Source organism: Pithys albifrons, chromosome 7 (assembly GCF_047495875.1).
Source record: "Pithys albifrons albifrons isolate INPA30051 chromosome 7, PitAlb_v1, whole genome shotgun sequence".
NCBI classification, from domain to species: domain Eukaryota; kingdom Metazoa; phylum Chordata; class Aves; order Passeriformes; family Thamnophilidae; genus Pithys; species Pithys albifrons.
In genome coordinates, this window is record NC_092464.1 from 36588757 (window position 1) to 36607372 (window position 18616).

At 35.9% G+C, this 18616-nt stretch overlaps 1 protein-coding gene across 6 annotated transcripts in view; it reads right to left on the minus strand.

The window, feature by feature from the left end:
• TBC1D5 (TBC1 domain family member 5) overlaps positions 1-18616 on the minus strand; it is a 313509-nt gene that overhangs the window by 132812 nt on the left and 162081 nt on the right. For all 6 annotated transcript variants that reach the window (XM_071561054.1, XM_071561058.1, XM_071561057.1 and 3 more), the window contains 4 exons: positions 5910-6018; positions 4063-4152; positions 3893-3964; positions 1581-1648 (listed from right to left, as the gene is read on the minus strand). In XM_071561054.1, the coding sequence (XP_071417155.1) occupies positions 1581-1648; positions 3893-3964; positions 4063-4152; positions 5910-6018 (339 nt within the window). The remainder of the gene's footprint in view (positions 1-1580; positions 1649-3892; positions 3965-4062; positions 4153-5909; positions 6019-18616) is intronic.

The following is an 18616-nucleotide window of genomic DNA, read 5'->3' on the forward strand; positions in this document are numbered from 1 at the left end:
TTACAGTAATTGAATATAATTATTTTAACCTTTTATAAAAAGCATTGTAAATTGATGATGAATTTTAAAATTTTAAAATTTGAAATCCAGGAATTGATTTAAAGAATGAAAATGAAAAGAGTGAGTATTTACATTCCAAAGCCAAGGAATGTAGCACTTACTGTTTCTTACACTAATGATAGTTTACAAACAGATACGTACGTATATGTAAAATGCACACGTTGTTTTATGATTAGGCAAACAACAAGTGTACATATAAATGCACGTAGTTTATCAAATAAATTCATGTTACTGACAAATTTTGCTTCTTCATTGCCTGACTTATTTTACTATTCATGACACAATGGACACTGCTATTGTTTCAAGTAGACATAATTTTGTATAAATACATAAAAGAAAATTTCTTAAGTCACTATTACTGATATTAGTAAATATGACTATGCCTACAACTCTGCCATTTGCAACAGTGAGAGCCTGGACTTTGTGTGTATGTATACATATATATATATTTAAATAATAGTCTTACATTTATCATAACCTACATACAACTTTTCATTCTCCAATTATAGTTTAGATATGTATATATTTTAATCTTAGAACATCCTGAACTGTTTCCTTTAACAAACAAAAAATACCATCTGTTGTGAGAATGCACATGAAAGTATACTCAGATTGTAATTATACATCTCATGGCAAAATGCATTCAAGAATGGGTCTAGGGAATGGACACATAAAATATTCCAAAGCCAGACAGCAATGATTTCTTCTGCATGACTTAGTTTCTGTAAATGAAAATGTGTGAGCTTGGGATTTGTAAAATCTATGACTATCACCACTTTTTTCAAGTTATAAGAAAAAATATTTGCAATACAGTAAAATTTCACATAGTAGCAAACCAGTAATTGAATTTAATTATGTTTACACATTACTCAATGCTTCCAGTCTGAAAAGAAATATGTTCAGGAACTGAGTACTTCTAACTCAAACAAGTTCCTAAACAGCAATGACCTAAGGGCCAAGAAGATGAGAACATAATCACAGTAATATTAGGACAAATTTTAAAAGGCATATGTGACAAATAATACTAGAAAAGTGATAAATAAAAATAGAACTGCTCAACTTCTATAGATGAGTGACATTTTCCTTACTAATTACAAATTGCTTATTTTATTATTATTTGAATTAAGTGTTGAGAATTAAGAAAGTCATCTGTTCAGTTTTTTACTATGATTATAATTTAGTTAAAAGGCATTTCAGTTTCTCTTACCTTCTCTTTGCTTCATGCAGAAAACTACTTTAAATTTCACACAGTAGTACATCTCCTAATATCTTAATTTAGAAGAGCTTTTCTTCAATGATACCAATAAATCTCCAGGATTTAAAGTTGAACTAGATTTTCTCATTTTTCATTCCATGAAAGCTGCATTTTTATACATTTAATGTATGTTTCCACACATTCATGTTCAACAAGCCTGACATTTACAGTAACCAAAGTCAGGAAAACACGATATAATGTATTTCACATAAAAAAACAGAATATAAATTTATATATATAGAAATTTCTTTAAAGATCTACATACGTTCTTGTCACATCTTGTTCAATCATTGCTCGAAGCTCTTTATCCTGGAAAAATTTATTCCAGAGACTCTGAAATAAGGAAAAATAATTGTATGAAACCTAATACTTACAACTACATCAGCAAAGTACTGTACAAATATTAACTAATTAATCCTCAACATTCCTAGTAGATAGGTATATCAATATATTGTGAGCAATAAAAAACTGTTGGTGACCAGCATAACATATCTGAGAAAGTCAGTTTAGGTTAGAGACTAAACCATTCAAGTTCTTGGACTCTTGTTCTAGGGTCATTCCATTCGCTCACCAGATGGCTGCAGTTTGTGAGTTACTTGTATGGAGAATATTTAGAAAGGCAGAGTAAATTCAAACTTACCAGAACGAGACACTCAACTGAAAAACACTCAGTTGTTCACTCAAAGAAAAAGGTCCATAACACCAGACTGTACCATATTTTTCCTATGAACATATGGACTTTAATTGGAAGCTGCTGTAATATCCATAATAGGAAATTGTTTGGAAGCAAACTACTTTGTTTTAGTGAAGGAATGTATGATGATCAAACATTATTATTAAAATTACATTATTCTAATACACAGTGAACATCAAGACTGGGCATTCTAAAAAAGATCTGATAGGGAAAACCACGGTGTTTAAAGCTCACTGCAATATAAAAAGTATTAAATGAAAGAATGTGAAGCAGGTTTAGCTTCTTCTATATCTGTTCCTGTGACCATATTTATCCTCTTTCTTTCGTTTCCATGCCTTGTTTACAAATGTTAATCTTGTAAAACCTAACCTGAAAGAAGTCAGAAAGTGTGGTTAATTGTATGGTCCAGAAAGAGTATTGAGAAGTGTATTCTTTATTACAAAGGGGTGGTAGCTTGGCCATATTGATAATGTCTTCATGTGGGTTAGGGTACTTTTCAGACGGCATCAGCACCAGGGAATGAAATACTGTACAGAGAGAGACTCTACCATAGTTCCACAATTTTGTGCTTCCCTGTAAACAATTCTTTGCCATGGTGGCTTATGCTCCACACAAAGGAAAGAGAAAGTAAATTAAGGTTATCTAGTGAGAGGAAGCTAAAATAACAAAAATGTTAATTGGCTTCTATAGTTGTGTTACAACTAGGAAAACCCCTCAAACTTTAGAAGTATTTTTATCTTTGACGTCTTATGTAAAGTGAGTATCTTTTTAACTCACAACTCTTTTCATGCAGCTAGATCACATTTTGAAACTTCCCTGTCCCTACTCCCACCCTGGTCCTTCAGAGCAAAGGATGAAGGAAATGGAAGCTCAGGACACTGAATGGGTTTAACATCAAGTCATGGCAGAGCCTCAAAGGCACTTTGTTCTTTATTCCTACATCTGCTTTGGCCTTTGGCTTTATTTCACAGATTAATCCCCTGCCACACACTCTGACATGTTAACCTTTGCCTTGTCTCCTAAAGACACCACAGGCAGAAAGCAGGTTGTGCTGCTGTGTATAATCACAAACTATAGCAGAAACACTTCAAATCTTCCACATTTGACACAACTTTCTGGCCAGCTGGAGGCAAGAATATTTTGATGACGTGCACAGTCATACCAGCTGCAGAGCTCTCTCCTAAATTAAATAACAAGTACAGTTCCACACTACAAACAAAAGCTTCCATTTGTGGACAAAATGATAGTATCACCAAAGATATCTATGACAGTCTTTTCAGGTGTAAATCTCTCAAATGCAGTCTCTTAAATGCAGCTTCATGGTATTAAGTTATTTTAAAAATTTGATAAAAAAGAATTTTGATGGAAACAGAAAATCTTACAGATATGAGCTATAAAATACTGAGAAAACTTTTCAGGTATAAAAAACTGCAATAAAGAAAACTTCCAAAGCTGAACAGTCTTCCAGAGGAGGATACTTCATTATTTGCTGTTAACAGCATTCACTTCATATTGACTGTTTAAACACTCCTTAAACTAGAGCCATGTTATGTTTAAAATGAAAACACACAGTGATAAAAAGCACATCAGTTAAAGAAATGATATGCTGTGAAATTGTACTTATAGTCCAGCACTGATGTTTTGTTTATCACAGTCTTCCCTCAAATAAGCCCTGAAAAATCAGAACAGCAAGCTGGAAATGAGCACTTCTAGTTGTTCAGCAGAACCTGTGAATCAATTGTTAACACAAGTCAGTTTGGATATTTAGGAGGGAAATTTTAGCACCTGCCATTTTGCCTACTTCAGCAAGAACTTCCTTGTGTCAGTATGAAGATTATGAGATTTTTAGTAGCATGTGCTGATAGAACCAAGGGTGAACTTACCCCCTCGTCCTGAGACAGCGGGTTGTTGATTATCAGATCTTGCTGCCCTGCTTTCCGAGGGTTTGTAATGTGCTAGGTGAAAACAGAAAAAAAAAGTCAAATCCTCTTCTGTTATACTGATAGTATTAATATCTACGTCAAAGTATGAGAACAGTTTTGTACCAACTTACAATTTCTTTGATCTTACTGTAAGAAGTTCTCAAGTCTGAAGTGGTTTTAATCCATTGACTTCTATCTTGGGGTAGAACCTCTAGAAACAACTATGAGCAAAACAAAATAAATTCATTAAGTTTCATCCATTTTACATGGCTTTTCATCTAAATCCCACCAGATAGGATAAACCACCTCAGAAAGACAGAGAAAGCAAAGACCTATAAAATACTCCTGATTTTAGTACTTTTCCATCCATCAATAAGAAGTTAGAAACAATAGCAGTTCTACAGTACAAAATAAAAGCATTAAAGGTTACTGAAGCCACAAATTCAAGATCAATTTCAGTGAAGTTGATTGAGACTTTCAAGGCAGACACAAAATGGAAAGAGAAGAAAATAAAGACAGAAAACTTGAAGCTATTTACACAACACTGATGAGCTAATGCAAGGTGCTTAAAACCAAACATGAATGTAGAGACACTAAGCACTGACAGATATACCCTACCCAACAAAAGAAATATGTCCTAGACTTCTGCAAGACAGTTAGGAAAGTAAACTTTGCAAAAAGTCCTTCAGAATGCCTACATCTCAGTTCTTTCATGTCACTTTAAAAAGGGTTAGAAACATCCATTGGAAAATACAATTTAATTGCACATGAAACAAGATAAAACCCCAGTAATTTCTTGCTTTCTAAACGTTTTTATTTGCACATTGTAAAGTGCTAGAAAATAGTAAATTTGTCAGTAAATACTGACAAACAAAAAATTCCTAAAAGATTAAAAAAACCTTAAAATTTCAGACCCTAACAAAAATACAGATAGTATTTTTAAAACACAGTCCTAATCCATACTGGAACATGCAAATAAACCCCACCTTACTTCTAAAATAAACTACTCCTTGATTTAATTAGCGGCAGGGAAGGATTTGATGCTTTTGTTAGTTCAGGGTTTTGAGTTATGACTCCTAATTTAGAAGCTCAAAAAGAAGAAAACTGGTAAAACAATCCTTGTGACATATATTTATCTGGCTTCCCGAATAAAGTATTTTCATTAATTTTAAATTAGTTCAATACTACATACATTTCAAATTTCAATTTTCCACTTTCTTTCATTCATACATGAAGAGTATTTTAAATTTCTTTTTATAGGTCTCTGTGCCAAACTGATGCTTGAGAAATTCCAAGTGAGGTAATTTAAATGATCTGAGGTAACATACAGCAACTCTATCAGGGAAAATGTTCTTCACTATCATAGTTAGTGCACAACAGAAGACCTGATGGCTGCACAACAAAATTTGTTTGGACTTTATATAGCACCTCAGTATTAGCTTGCTTTCTTTCTTCCCCTCTTCCTTCCCTGCAACTTTAAAAAATACAGCAAGACTCCCAAGGACCTGTTGTTTTTCTAGAAGACCTGGCTTCTCTCTCGATCCAGTCATTACATGAGGAATTGGTCTTTATTTTCCCATTTCACTGGGAAAACCTGCTAGCAGAAGCATCAGACTGATTTTAAGGCAGTCCCACATTCCAAAAAAGATAGTTTTTTAGGCAAACTTCCTTTCTATTTCCAGTGCATGACCTCACTGCACAGATACTGAGAGGAGAGATAGTTGTGTGGCACTCAATTCTAAATGTACCACAAAGACACTGTTCCCTAGGAATCTTTTGCTATCACCTCCAATTCAGCTTTAAAGCAACTTGATGTGGTTAGCAAATGTCCTATGAATTATAAAAATGAGTAGGAAAACATTGGGATGAAGTCTCTTGGAAAATTCATGATTCTTTGCATCAATAATCTTCCAGCGCATCAGGTAATGTGTTGATATATTGCAACCACAAACTGTAAATAAATATTTTCTCTTCTTACCTTCCAGCAAACACTACGGAACCTGCTGCTTCTCAGCTGCCCATTAATCCCCTTCAGCCGTATAGTTGCCAAGTAATTGTTGTTTACAAATAGTTCTTCCCATTCTTTACTGCAAAAGCAAAAGGAAGTATTTTAACAAAAAAAATAAAAAAAAAGCCTTAACTGATTTAAGGACTATACGACACTACGCAATTTTGGGTAAGCAGAGGAAAGGAACTTTTAAAAAATATATATATTTAATTGTGTACCACTTCTAAACGCATGGCTGTTTTTTTGGACACGTTTCTTCTGTGGATTTAATGAATATGTAGATCGCTATAATTATGCCAGCTACTGAAATTCATAATGTCTATGGAGGCTATTCCATTTCCTCTAAAATGTTGGTACTGCAGTTCAGTGAATAAACAAGAAAAATGAATATTAATATAAGCACATTCATGTTTCAGCTGTAGACAAAGAAGTACCTATTCCAAAAATATGCAACAGAAAAGTATACTGTTGACTGTATTAGCTCTTCACATGACGTATTTGCTTAAATGAACCTTCTTTTCTTCTTAATGTCAAGCTGGGCAGTTAAGCATCATAGAAGATGACTTTCTTTAACATTTAGTGCTATTTGCTATTGAAATCATTCCTACTTCTTTCTACATGATCAGTTTTAAAATTTTAACAGGTGCCAGCAACTTTAAAAAAAAACATCAAAATATTAAAAAGCCTCACTGTATAAACTGTTAAAGGCAAGCTTGAGTACTTTGCAGTACCTATGGCTGACTAGATAAACAACCTAAATATGCCTCCCAGGCATGCAGGCACCAGGGGCCTAACACCTGTGCCTCATTAATATACAAGTAAATCTGCTCTACTGGGAAACAATTGGAAATTAATTGTCCCAAACCATCTACAGAGTTTGAATAAAAGAATTAAACGTATATTTCCTGCACCTTCTCCTGAAATGAATCTCAAGAACAATATAAGCCATCTGATAGTCTTAGTAGCCCAAGAGTTGCTCACAGACTTTCTGCAACCACTCTAAATTCCAAAGGGCAATTTCAAGGTAAAGAGCTGGGTGATGTGCAAGGAAATGTTTTTCAGATTTATTTTCAATGTGTGTCCTTAAGGTGAACATCTCCTTCTCTCCTTGTCACATGGGAGACTATTACCTCTCCCTGGGAGACCAAATGAAACCAGGAAGAGGAAAACTACTATTATGACTCCAGGCTAAGATCTCACCAGATTTCCTTCACTAAGGAGGGTCACAGAGTGGGTTATAGTAAGTACCAGCAAACTCTGGTTTTTCAAATTGCTCTAAATACATGCAAGCTGAAGTTAGATAGTGTTGAGCCTTTAAAGCCGAATTGTGAGAGTGAGTTTTTTAAAACATAACTAAATACAGTTGCTGAGAATTGTTGAGGAATGGACTTTGCAAGCCAGGAAATAATGATCACATTCCTCTGTGACAGGCACAAGCTCACAATCCATGCTGAGACCAAAAGTGTTGTGTTTGTGAATGCACCATCTTTCAGCAAGGAACATTTTCTTACAAAAAGGAAAGTGTTTATTTCTGGATCTTGATTATTACTTTGAAAAGTGAAGGTACTTCAGATAAGAGTAAAGATGACTAAAGCAGTGTTAGCTTGCAGGGCTCAGGGCTGCCTTCAGCTTCTCCAAACTGCCAGGGTCCCCAGGTGACCAAAAGAGCAGCAAGTCATTCCAACAGTGTGGGGCAGGTTCCTTCATTCCTGCCACAGCCCCCATTCTCCAAGTCAGAAAGACTATCGGGTCATTTTTGTCTCCCTGTCTCCCACACCTTCTGCAGGAAGCTGCCTACGATTTTGTATCATGATTCTGTCTCCTTTAAATACAACGTATGGTATATAGCAGACACAGCTTGAGAAAAATCTGGGCCTTTCTTTCACAGCCATTTATACTTCAGGAACTACAGTATATTATGCCTATCTAAATAACCCTCCTGTTTCTATCACATATAATATTCTTCATTTGCCATCGTAAATTTTGTAGCATCAATGGTCATTACAACTACTGCCAAGCTGCCTCCCTAAGGTAGCTATGTTTCAAGAGTGACACATTCCCCTGTGCACACAACAGGTCAGAATCTGAAGCTATTCACATTGTTCTGCAAGTGGATGACATTCCCACAATGTCTTTGAAAATGCTGGTGTGTCAGCTAAGTTAGCAAAAGGTTTCAACCAGTGTAACTGTGAAGAGAAAAAACAGAGAGGAAAGAAACTCTTCAGGTTATTTTTCTCACCAACTGCTGGAAGTGATTGCTGCACAGTAAGAAAGTAATTTCATCACTTCTGAAATCGTATTAGTGAAGATATTACGCCTTTTTTTTTTTTGTAAATTTGTAATGCAATTCCAAACACGTTTTGAACCAAATTACATTTAAAACAGCCAAAAGAAATTTGGCAAGATCATATCTCCTCTGCATTTCCCCTTGGCTGCTGGGATCACTAAAAAAAAAGTTATAAGCAACTGAAAAAAAATTACTTGGAAGCTGGAATCTGCCTCAGTTTTAGCAGAGCTGAATGATACTTAAAATCCTTTCAGAACAGCATTCACAGACTCATTTCTCAAATATTCTGAATGAAGGCTAATGAATTAAGCTTTACAATTCTAGAGATTGTTTTAATAGTGATAACACTGTGTAATATCAACAAGCAATTCTAACAAGATATTTAAAATTATATAGCCCTACTATGCAAAACAATACCTAAGAGCCTTGTTAATCCAGGATTGCAGAAAACCTGCAGGTCAAAGTGAAATGAGCAATGAAGACTGGAACTCAAGTCTACCATACCCCATTTGCTTCACTAAAGTGAGAGACTTCAAGAGCCAATTGGAACGACCTAAACTATGAACAAGCACATGCAATTGTTTTTAATCAAACTAGAAAATAAAATGCATAACTAGGTGGTAATAAAAAGGCAAATGCCAATCAATGTTTTGTGATTATTTTATAAATATTTTTCATTTTAGAGTCTTATTTAACTATTCTAATATTCTATTGTACATGTTGTAAAGTCTTCATAATAACATATAAGACCTGCATAAGGAAAGAATTACAGGATTAACATTTCTTTAAGAAACTTAATTTCCCATGCTGTATCTATCCAGTAATTGTCCAGTGTAAAATACTTACTGGCATGAGTCAGGGACAGTTGTATCATGTCATTATGTCATATGCTCAATACGTATGAAAGAAAAAGCAGGCAAATCAATGGAAGTGATGAAGGTTCCAGGTTCGTTCTAGATGCATTGTTCCTAATTCTCATCTGTTCCTTTCCATCTTTTGAAACATACACGTCATAACTACAAGAGTTTAAATCTGTCTGCCAAAAAATTTTATACTGGGGTCTGCTCCAACACACACACTTTCTTTCTTATAAGAAATGAGGTTGACCTCTGATCAAATCATATATAGAAGTTTATTTTTCTCTTTCTTTCTAACAGGAAATGATTTGTGGATGTGATTCTTGTTAAGACAATTACAAGCACCAGATTTTCAGATACAAAAGTCCAAAGATTTGGAACAAATTTGTCTCTCTCAGTTGACTTCTAGAAGGGAGCATAACGAGCAGGACTTTACATCAGAAAGACTAAGTGAAATTTTCCATGTGCCTAAATACTATTTTTGAAAAGGCATTTGAATCCCTAAGGTCTAGTACCTTAGTAAAAGACACTGAACTGGTGTAGTGCTGGGGAGAGGAAACAAAGAATTTCTTCCAGTGACAGACAGGCACAAACAGAACATCCATGTCTGGCTCAGCTGCTAAATTTCAATCTGCAGCATAAGGGTAAAACCAATACATCAAGCACAGATATGTAGAAGAATGCAACGGTAGATCACTTAAGCTCTTTACAAAATAAATTCTCTGTTCAGAAGAGGAAGAAATACAGTGGAGGAAGAGTGGTACAGTACAGACACCAATTACTTTAATTCCACATTTACTGATTTAGAGGATAAAGCTGGTGATAGTTAAGAACGCAGATCCTGCCGAAGTTTAAAGTTAGTGTAAGAAGTACTTTTGTACCATGATGTTGAGACAACACTGAACTCTGAGAAAGACACTAAAACACATAGAAATGTAAAAATGTGAACAGCCACACTGAACTACAACCTACATCACTGAAAATGGGCAAAGATTCAGTTCTGGGACTGTAGGGGCTTAGACCTCCCAGGTAAATATTACTGTCCATAACTACCTTACTTTCAGGTGAAACTACAGGTAACAAAGAAACCAGTATCTATCAGGTCATCACACAGCATGTATCATTATTTTGTCTCATGCATTTTTAAAATATTCCGTGCCAAGTTTTCAAATCCCTTTTATAGTGTCCATGATGAAACAAGACCAATTTAATATTTAGGTAACGAATATTTCTCAGTCCATGTAAGAACACTGCAATACTGCTGAAAGGTATGAACATTTGCATACATATTTAAGATTTCAATCTAAATCTCAAGCCACTCTCTAGATCAATATTAAAGAATAAAACAGATAGCCTCATAACTGATCCAAAGAAAATTCTAGAGCAATGCTGCTAGTATTAGCAAAATCATCTTAAAACAATGGGGTGTGCACTTCCAGAAAGGCCAGTTTCATGTTTTTACACTCTTTTTTGTTTATCTTCAGAATGTTCTTTTTAAAATGTTGAGACCCAAACTTGGCTCCCCAGGGGCACTCAATGAAGCAACAGGCTACTGAACAGGCCATCAGAAAAAACCAAATTCTCAAATTATTGTGTCATATGCTTTGCAATATGAGATTTTTATTGATAGGAACATCAGTAAGTGAATGTAATACCTATATTTAAAAAGTGGCAACAGTTCTTTTCAAACACACTGCATAAACCCAAGAAACATGTATAGTTTGTATTATTTATTATGCCGTAACATCAACAGTTGAGAAAAAAGTGAGGCAACTGCCAGGAATGTAATAAAGACAGAGTTAATTCTATAAAAACAAAGGGAAAAAAAGAATTGAAAGGTAGTATCAAGTAATAACAAGTAGAGTTTCTAAAAAACATTTCTGAAACACACAGATTTTCAGTTGCTACCCTGAAAATCCACTTGACAGCTTTAATGTGAAAGCATACCAATCTGCTTGGAAAATATATGTATTTTCCTCTGTTTCTCAAAGTCCTGCCTCAGGATACAAGGCAGAGCTAACAGCCATGTAAGTGTGAATATGCATGGCTGTGTTGCTGGGAGGCTGAACATTCAAAGGGCAGATTTTTCTAAACAGTTCAGGTTTCATCTACTTTTGGCTGACATACAGTTAAAAAGGTTTGCATTAAGAAAGGTAAAATCACTTTCTTAAGGCAAACATTCCAGCAAATACTTGAAGTTATTAGTTGGCTATGCTCTTTAAGCTACTGGCATGTGTGTAGTACAGTTCAGAAAACCCAAATAAGGCTGCAGCAGCGGCAGGATGCTGTGCCAGCACCCTTCCTAACAGCACTGAGTCAGATGCAGAAGCCTGAGACACCTTTTTCCATATTTCAAATTGTCCACTTTGCCTTGTTGGTTCTCAGTCAGAGCCAGGTTTGGTCCTGAGAGAGCACATCATTTCCAACCCTTTGACAGTTCAGCTTTTGCAGAAGAATTCCTGTTACAGCCATTTCAAATTGGCTTTTGCATACATTTAAAAATGTAGATACTATGTTCAATTATTTTTATATGTATATTGTAAATGAGTTTGTCAGTTGCAGGATCAAAGCTTTCTAGTTTAAATCCCCCCAACACCTTTGAAATCCTTTGCATGCACACCTAGAAGATTTACTTTCTATTTCTCCTGACTACAGAGTTACCTTTTGCTGTTTTACCCTCTGCTAACTCATACCCACAGCTAAGCAAAGATTTATGAATTTTGTGTGTTCACATGCATGCAGCCTTGTTACAGACATGAATTCTTTCAGAAATAAGAAAGGTAAGAGCTTCCTGTAGGACATAACAGAAGTTAGGAGCTACAGCTCTACAAATCATCCCACCAAAAATGAGATTTAATAGTGAGAGGGGAGATACTCGGTTTCTGCTTACTCAAACCAGTTGTAAAAATGCTTAAAAATATGCATCCAAGTTCAAAACTCAGATGATTTTGTGATGTGCAGGGTGACAAATGCAGAATTCTTGTCAGTACTGTTAATTCCATCTTAACTTTGTAAATCCATCCAATGAGATAAGAAAATGAGTGATTTCCTGATATAACTTTAATCTCTTGAACTGACTAGGTCTTATTACCATAACAAAAAACGATGCAGATTCACTAAAAAACAACTTTTTGCTATTTACGTATATTTCAACTGTACCTAATTTTAAAAAAATATTTTATTTTCGAGCTTCTTTTAATTAAAAACTAATTCTTCAAACCTGCCATCTTGCATTCAAGTTTCACATACAGATCTAGAGGTTGTGGGTTTTTTTGATTGCTTTCCTACAGACCAAAATGAAATCACATATCAGATGCATTTTGAGCAGAGTGTAGGAAAATCACAATATTTGGTTTGTCCTCAGTAGTTCTGTTACAAAGGTGTAGCATACAATTCTTTCATTCAGAATCCCACTGAGCTAATGGGAGTGCTGAGGGAGTGCTCAGCACAGAATTGATCTTCTCCAGGTTCTCTTGCTGCTAAACACAAGCAACAACTCTCACAATTCCAAGCCAAGTGTTCTTGCTTTTATGTCACTTCGCATTGCATGGACTAGAAGCTAACACCAACATGATTAAGATCTTAAAACATCAAGAAAAAATTCAATGCCATTCATCTTTCAGTGCTAGTCATGTTTCTGCAAAGACAATGAGACCTCTAAGTTTTAAATTAATAACCAAGATGAAGTTCACTGCATTACTTAGACCCACTGACATGCAGAACTTCAACAAATATTTCACACTCATTATTGCCAGATTTTGTGTTAGAAGGCAGAAATGTGACAAACTTTTGAGGCCAAAATGAAAATCGTAACAGCAATTCAACAACAGACCCCAAAATTGTGTTCCTCTCTTTATCAAGTTTACTAAGGGACTAACAGTGCTACCAAAACAGGAAAATCTTCTTTCAATAAAAAGAAGAAGAAAATACTTCTGAAATTTTTCCAGCCTGATATTTCTGACCTCATATGGCATGCTGCTCATGTGATCTACCTTAGCACTAAATTTTGGTTTGGAAAATAGTATTTTTCAGGAATACAAACCTTATTATGCTCTTGCCAGATGTCTCCTCCTGATTTAAAACAAAGTAATTCCATTTTTAGGATTTTGAGTAATAGGGTTACAGAATGGTTGAGGTTAGAAGGGCCCTCTGCAGATCATCTAGTCCAAATGCCCCTGCTCAAGCAGGGCCACCTACAGCCAGATGTCCAGAACAATTTCCAGAGAGTTTTTGAATACGTTCAAGGAGGGGGAATGCCACATCCACCCTGGGCAACCTGCGCCAGTGCTCTGTCACCTTCACAAGTAAAAAAGTCCTTTCTGACGTTCAGGTGAAACCTTGTGTATTTCTGTTTGTGCCACTACCTCTGATCTTGCTATTGGGCATCACTGAAAAGAGCCCATCTCTGTCTTCTGTGTATGCTCCACTGGGATACTTAAGAGACTTTGAAAAGACCCCCTGAGCCTTTTCTTTTCCAGGTTGAACATTCCCAGCTTTCTCTGCTTTTCCTCATAGGAGAGGTGCTCCCGTCCCTTCACCATCTCAGCAACCCTTTGCTGGGCACTCTCCAGTGTGCCGATGCCTTTCCAGTGACAGGGAGCCCAGCCCTGGACACAGCCCTGCAGATACAGAGCACAGGGTGTGCTGGGCTGAGCTGCCAAAATGCAACTGCCCAACACAGAGAGTCGGAGTGTTCCCTCCCTCCAAGGGACAAGGAGGAAGGAAAAAAACTCAAAGAGGAGAAAAAAAAACCCATAAAACCTGAAATGGCAAGCTTCTTATATTTATGCACAAGAGAGACAATTAAAAACTGAATATGGTGTAACACATATATATATAAACGTGGGAAAAAGCCAACAACAACAAGCACCACTGAGTTGCCCACCTAAATAATGCAGATCCCAACCACCTAGACCACAAACACACCCCAATAGACTTCCTCCAAAGAACATTCAGCAAGAGAGGAGAAAAAATGACAAAAATGACAAATGACAAAAAAAAAAAGTGTACTTCTTGACCCAAACAGCTGTGAAGTGCTGGCAAGGCCTCACACTACCGGTGTGGTGGTAACATGTTCATTCAGCGTCGGCCACGAAGGCGACTGAGAGGGCCCTCCTACACCTGTTTTTATACTTTCTGCAATGTCAGATGATACGAAATAGCTCTTTGGTTGCTTAAGTCAGGTGATGCTTGTCCCCTCTAATCTACGTAGCATTTTCATGGCCTACTAACTGAGGCCTACTAAAATTAAGGCCTAAACTACCACACAGGGGAAGGATCACCAACTCTGATCTGGCGGCAGAACTTCTGCTAATGCATCTCAGAATACTATTAGCTTTCTTTGCTGCAAGGATGCATTGGTGCTTCATGTACAATTTTATGTCCACCAGTACCCCTAGGTCCTTTTTCCAGCCTCCAGCATATCAGCTGCTCCATCACCTCCTCTGGAACCAAGGAGAGGATAACTGGCCTAGTTCCCTTCATGCTCCTTCTTCACCTTCCCGAAGACAAGAGTGACATTTTCTTCCTTCCAGTCCCCAGTCACATCTCCAAATTGCCATGATAGTTCAAGGATTATTGAGAGTAGAAAAGTAAAAGAAAGTAATAAAATGATTTTAAACATTAGTAAATGAAAATATGGCATGAGGTGAATATGGTGTCAATGGTATATATACCAATTTTCAAGTATAACTGAATAGATTGAGAGTAAACTAAAATTTACACTTGCTTTCCATTCAAGTTAAAAAGAAACTACCATTCTCTCTTCCATGTACTTTGTGTACTAAGTCTTTCCATTTTGTAACCAATACATAAAAAAACCATTCTGTCAATAAAAGATGTTGGTACACAACTCTTCCTTTCAGATTTTCTTTGGAAAGCATCTCAACCTTTAAGTAGATTTGTTGTTTGCTTTCTCCTATCACATTGCACACTAAAAGAAAGCAAGTCTAGATTACCATTTCTACCTCTTTAGAAAGTAATATTATTTCACTGGCAAAGTTTAAACAATCCACACTTTATATCCATTGAAATATTTGTATCTTAGAAAAAGTATACTGCATATATGTTTTCAGTTCCTTAATGACAATTTAGTCTTCCTTGTCTTATGACATCCTTTGCCAATTCCATAGGACACCAGGCGAGAAATGTAGACACGATCAGCTGTGAAAAGAAGAAGTAAACAAGACAGAGATGGAAATTATAGGTCCCTTAAACTGGAAAACAAAGGAAAGTAATTTTAAAAGGGTTCATAGAAAACCAGAAATCTTCTAAGCTCTCAATAGATATGACAGTAATCTTGGATTCGGAACAAAAAAAACATTGGAGGAAACTTGTTATCAGTGCAAAGAGTCATTTTCTCTTCCTAGAAAAAGGAGATTTGAAAGATGGAATTCCTAACAACATCACAAACAAGGGAAAAACGAGAGTACTGGCACAGACTGCCACATCCAGAGAAAGACTCTTAGCACATTATGAAGATGAACTTTCAGAAGAATCACAAATTCAAGGAGAGAGTTTACAGGCTCTCAGAAAAAAACCAAAACTCATACCGAAGAGGCCTCTTTGCACATAAATGACATCAACTAGAACAGCGTCTAGCAAAGGGTTTGAAGCAAAACAAAAGAAACATGGGTATCAGTTTTATTACTTCCTTCTGAAAAGACAGGAAGGATTCAAGCACTGAGAAGTCTCTTTACAGAGTGAAGGTGCAGTGCCAACTTGACTGCTCTGCCTTCTGTTTCCAAATTTTTCTATTTCAAAATATTTGAAAAACGCTTATTTTTTACAGGTCTTAACTAAGTAGGGACACACACTGAACAAAGTTAGGAAAAGTTAGATTATAATTGCACAGAGGTTGCTTAAAATTAAAACAATAAAGTAACATCGTCTGCGTATCAACAAGACTAAATAGGCTTGTGTAAATGGAAAATGGCTGCTTCCTAATAGATTAGGGCAAGTTTTTCCACAAGGTGGGGGTATATAAATTGCAGAAATCTTCACACTATGTTTAACGCAGGAAGATGGAGGCTACAGAGCCATTTCTGGCTCAACTGCCAAGAAAAAACACAGGTCAAGGAGGAATCAAACTGATTTCAGTGCCCACTTTTGGAAGGGGGTAGGAAAAAGGAGGAACGGCTTGCACACCTTGCTGTCTTTCTTCTGTATGCCCAGTATCAGTCCTGCAGTTGGCTGGCACACAAGAAACACGGCTCAGCCAGCAGGACCACACCGCTTTTTTGCAGTAAGAAAGGAAACATCTGGTAGGCAGAATCTGTAAGAAGTAAGTGGAAGAAAATGGAATACAGAAATCTTTCTTATACTAGATCTTTGGCCTTCTGAAGTATGAGCAGAAGAAGGAATATGCCTTGTCTACATAACCCACAGTCTGAGCAATCATCACTTGTCATGTAGTTTAGGCCACACAGGAAAGAACTTCATCTTGATACATGGGGTAGAAATTAAACTTTTGTACATGTGCAGAGATGTATTAAGAAACTATTCAGCATAGCAGTCATGGGTCTCTGAATCATAAAGTAAGTTAACAACATGAGTATGAAAAGTGAGCTTTTTTAGGCTATATATTTATTAGAAGCAGTATTAATGTAAGAATCCACCTTGGAAGAAAATAAGTGTCCTTGAGATGTTAGATTCTATCATCCAAATTGAATGTCTGCATCAATGACTCTCCCTAAAAGTCATAATTAGGTCATTAAAATATATTTAGAAAAATAGCCTGTAAAATAAAGTTAAAAAATACTCACCTTCATTTTATTTCATAGGTCACTGTTATACCATCTAATAAGATAATTAAAAACATGCAAGCAGCTGGTACTGAGGCTAAACAGATTAATGTAATAGTCTGTAGTCATATGTGCTGGCAAGGGGTTCACCTCTTTGGCGAGGAGAAGGTCAGCTGCCCTTGGGAAGGGAGGAGAAAGGCAGTATTTCTACCTTCCAGTGGCACTGCATTGCAGATACTGAAACTAGAGACACACACCTATTTTTCTTTTTCCTTGTGGTAAAGTCCAGCCCATTTGGACATCCAGAAAAGGCTTTAACCACAGCAGTAAAATAATATGGTGGAGAGGAGCTCTAATATTTTCCTTAAGTTTCTTACATCCTAAAGATGAAAGTTACTGTATGTCTAAAACCTTGTTCAAATGTTTCTAATAGGGAACTTCTAATCTTGATGACATGGTTCTAGGAAATAATTTTCATAATTTCTGATTAGTAAAGCTTTCTCCCAAGTACACAAAGAATACTTCCATCAAAGCCTAAAGACCAACTAGACAAACTAGAAAAATTCTCTATAACCTGACAAAACACATTCAAAAATTCACAGAATATTTAGAAATATGTGCCAGTCACATGTGCTTTTCACTTACTTTACTTACAAACTTTATGACCTAATGGGAAATGTTCACTATCTGAACACATGCAGCATTAAATCTGTGCCATGATCATAAGCAAGAGTCACAAACTCTAAGGTGACACCATCATATTAAAAACAAAACTATACAAATAGTTCTGGAGCATCGTAAATATATCAAAGGATAATGTTCTATCATCCTTTATTAACTAACACACGCACACACACACTTGGAGTCTTGTACTGGAGAGTGTCAAATTGTCCTTTAAAATCAAGTAACCTCTCCTGGGGTTTATTTTTTAGTGTGGTAAAACAATACACTTCTAAGAGCACTTTAATAACAAAACATATTCACATTCAAATGTTTTTGGAGTTGTCTCTTCTCCTAATAAATTGTAAAGACCTGCTTCTGACAAAATATAAAGTAACTTCTGTTTCAGTAAAAATTTTCAGTCAAATTTTTTATGCATTAGCCTTCTACATATATGACACCTCCCATGATCTAAAGATACCTTTGCCTTTTAGGGCAAAAATTCACTAGCCAGTCTTCTGAACTGAAATTGGGTAAACAAGACTACAAAGTGTTTTACCAAATTACTAATTTACTGAAACAATATTCCTTGACAGTGTCCTAAAATAAGTCCAAATCTCTAATTAATCCTTAAAGAAATAACACTTACCATCGTTACCTTTCAAGGTGCTTTAGGATTCACATTTCATCTTCCATAAGGTATTAGCTGCTCATTTTTACCTAACATGCAGCCTAGAACTACAACTATCAACACAAAATTTAACCTAACCAACATATTTATAGCCAGTCTTGTTCTATGACAGGAGTTACTTACCACTGAGCAACAAATGTTCACTACATGCCTAGAACACTGCAATACTACTTAACAACAGCAATAGCTTGCTAGTCATTAAAAGAGGTATCTTTCATATTTATTATACATATACACCTCCTCAACACACAGGCACGCACACACACACACACGTATGTATCTATCTTCTCTACTATCTCACTTTATCATCTTGACTTTAATTTTAACAATAATACTCTGGAAATTGTATAAGGGACCACTTTTAAAAGATTAATTAACTTTAATTTTCTAAGTTAGGTTATAATCCTCTCATACAGAAGACAATTATTATTCAGTGGAAC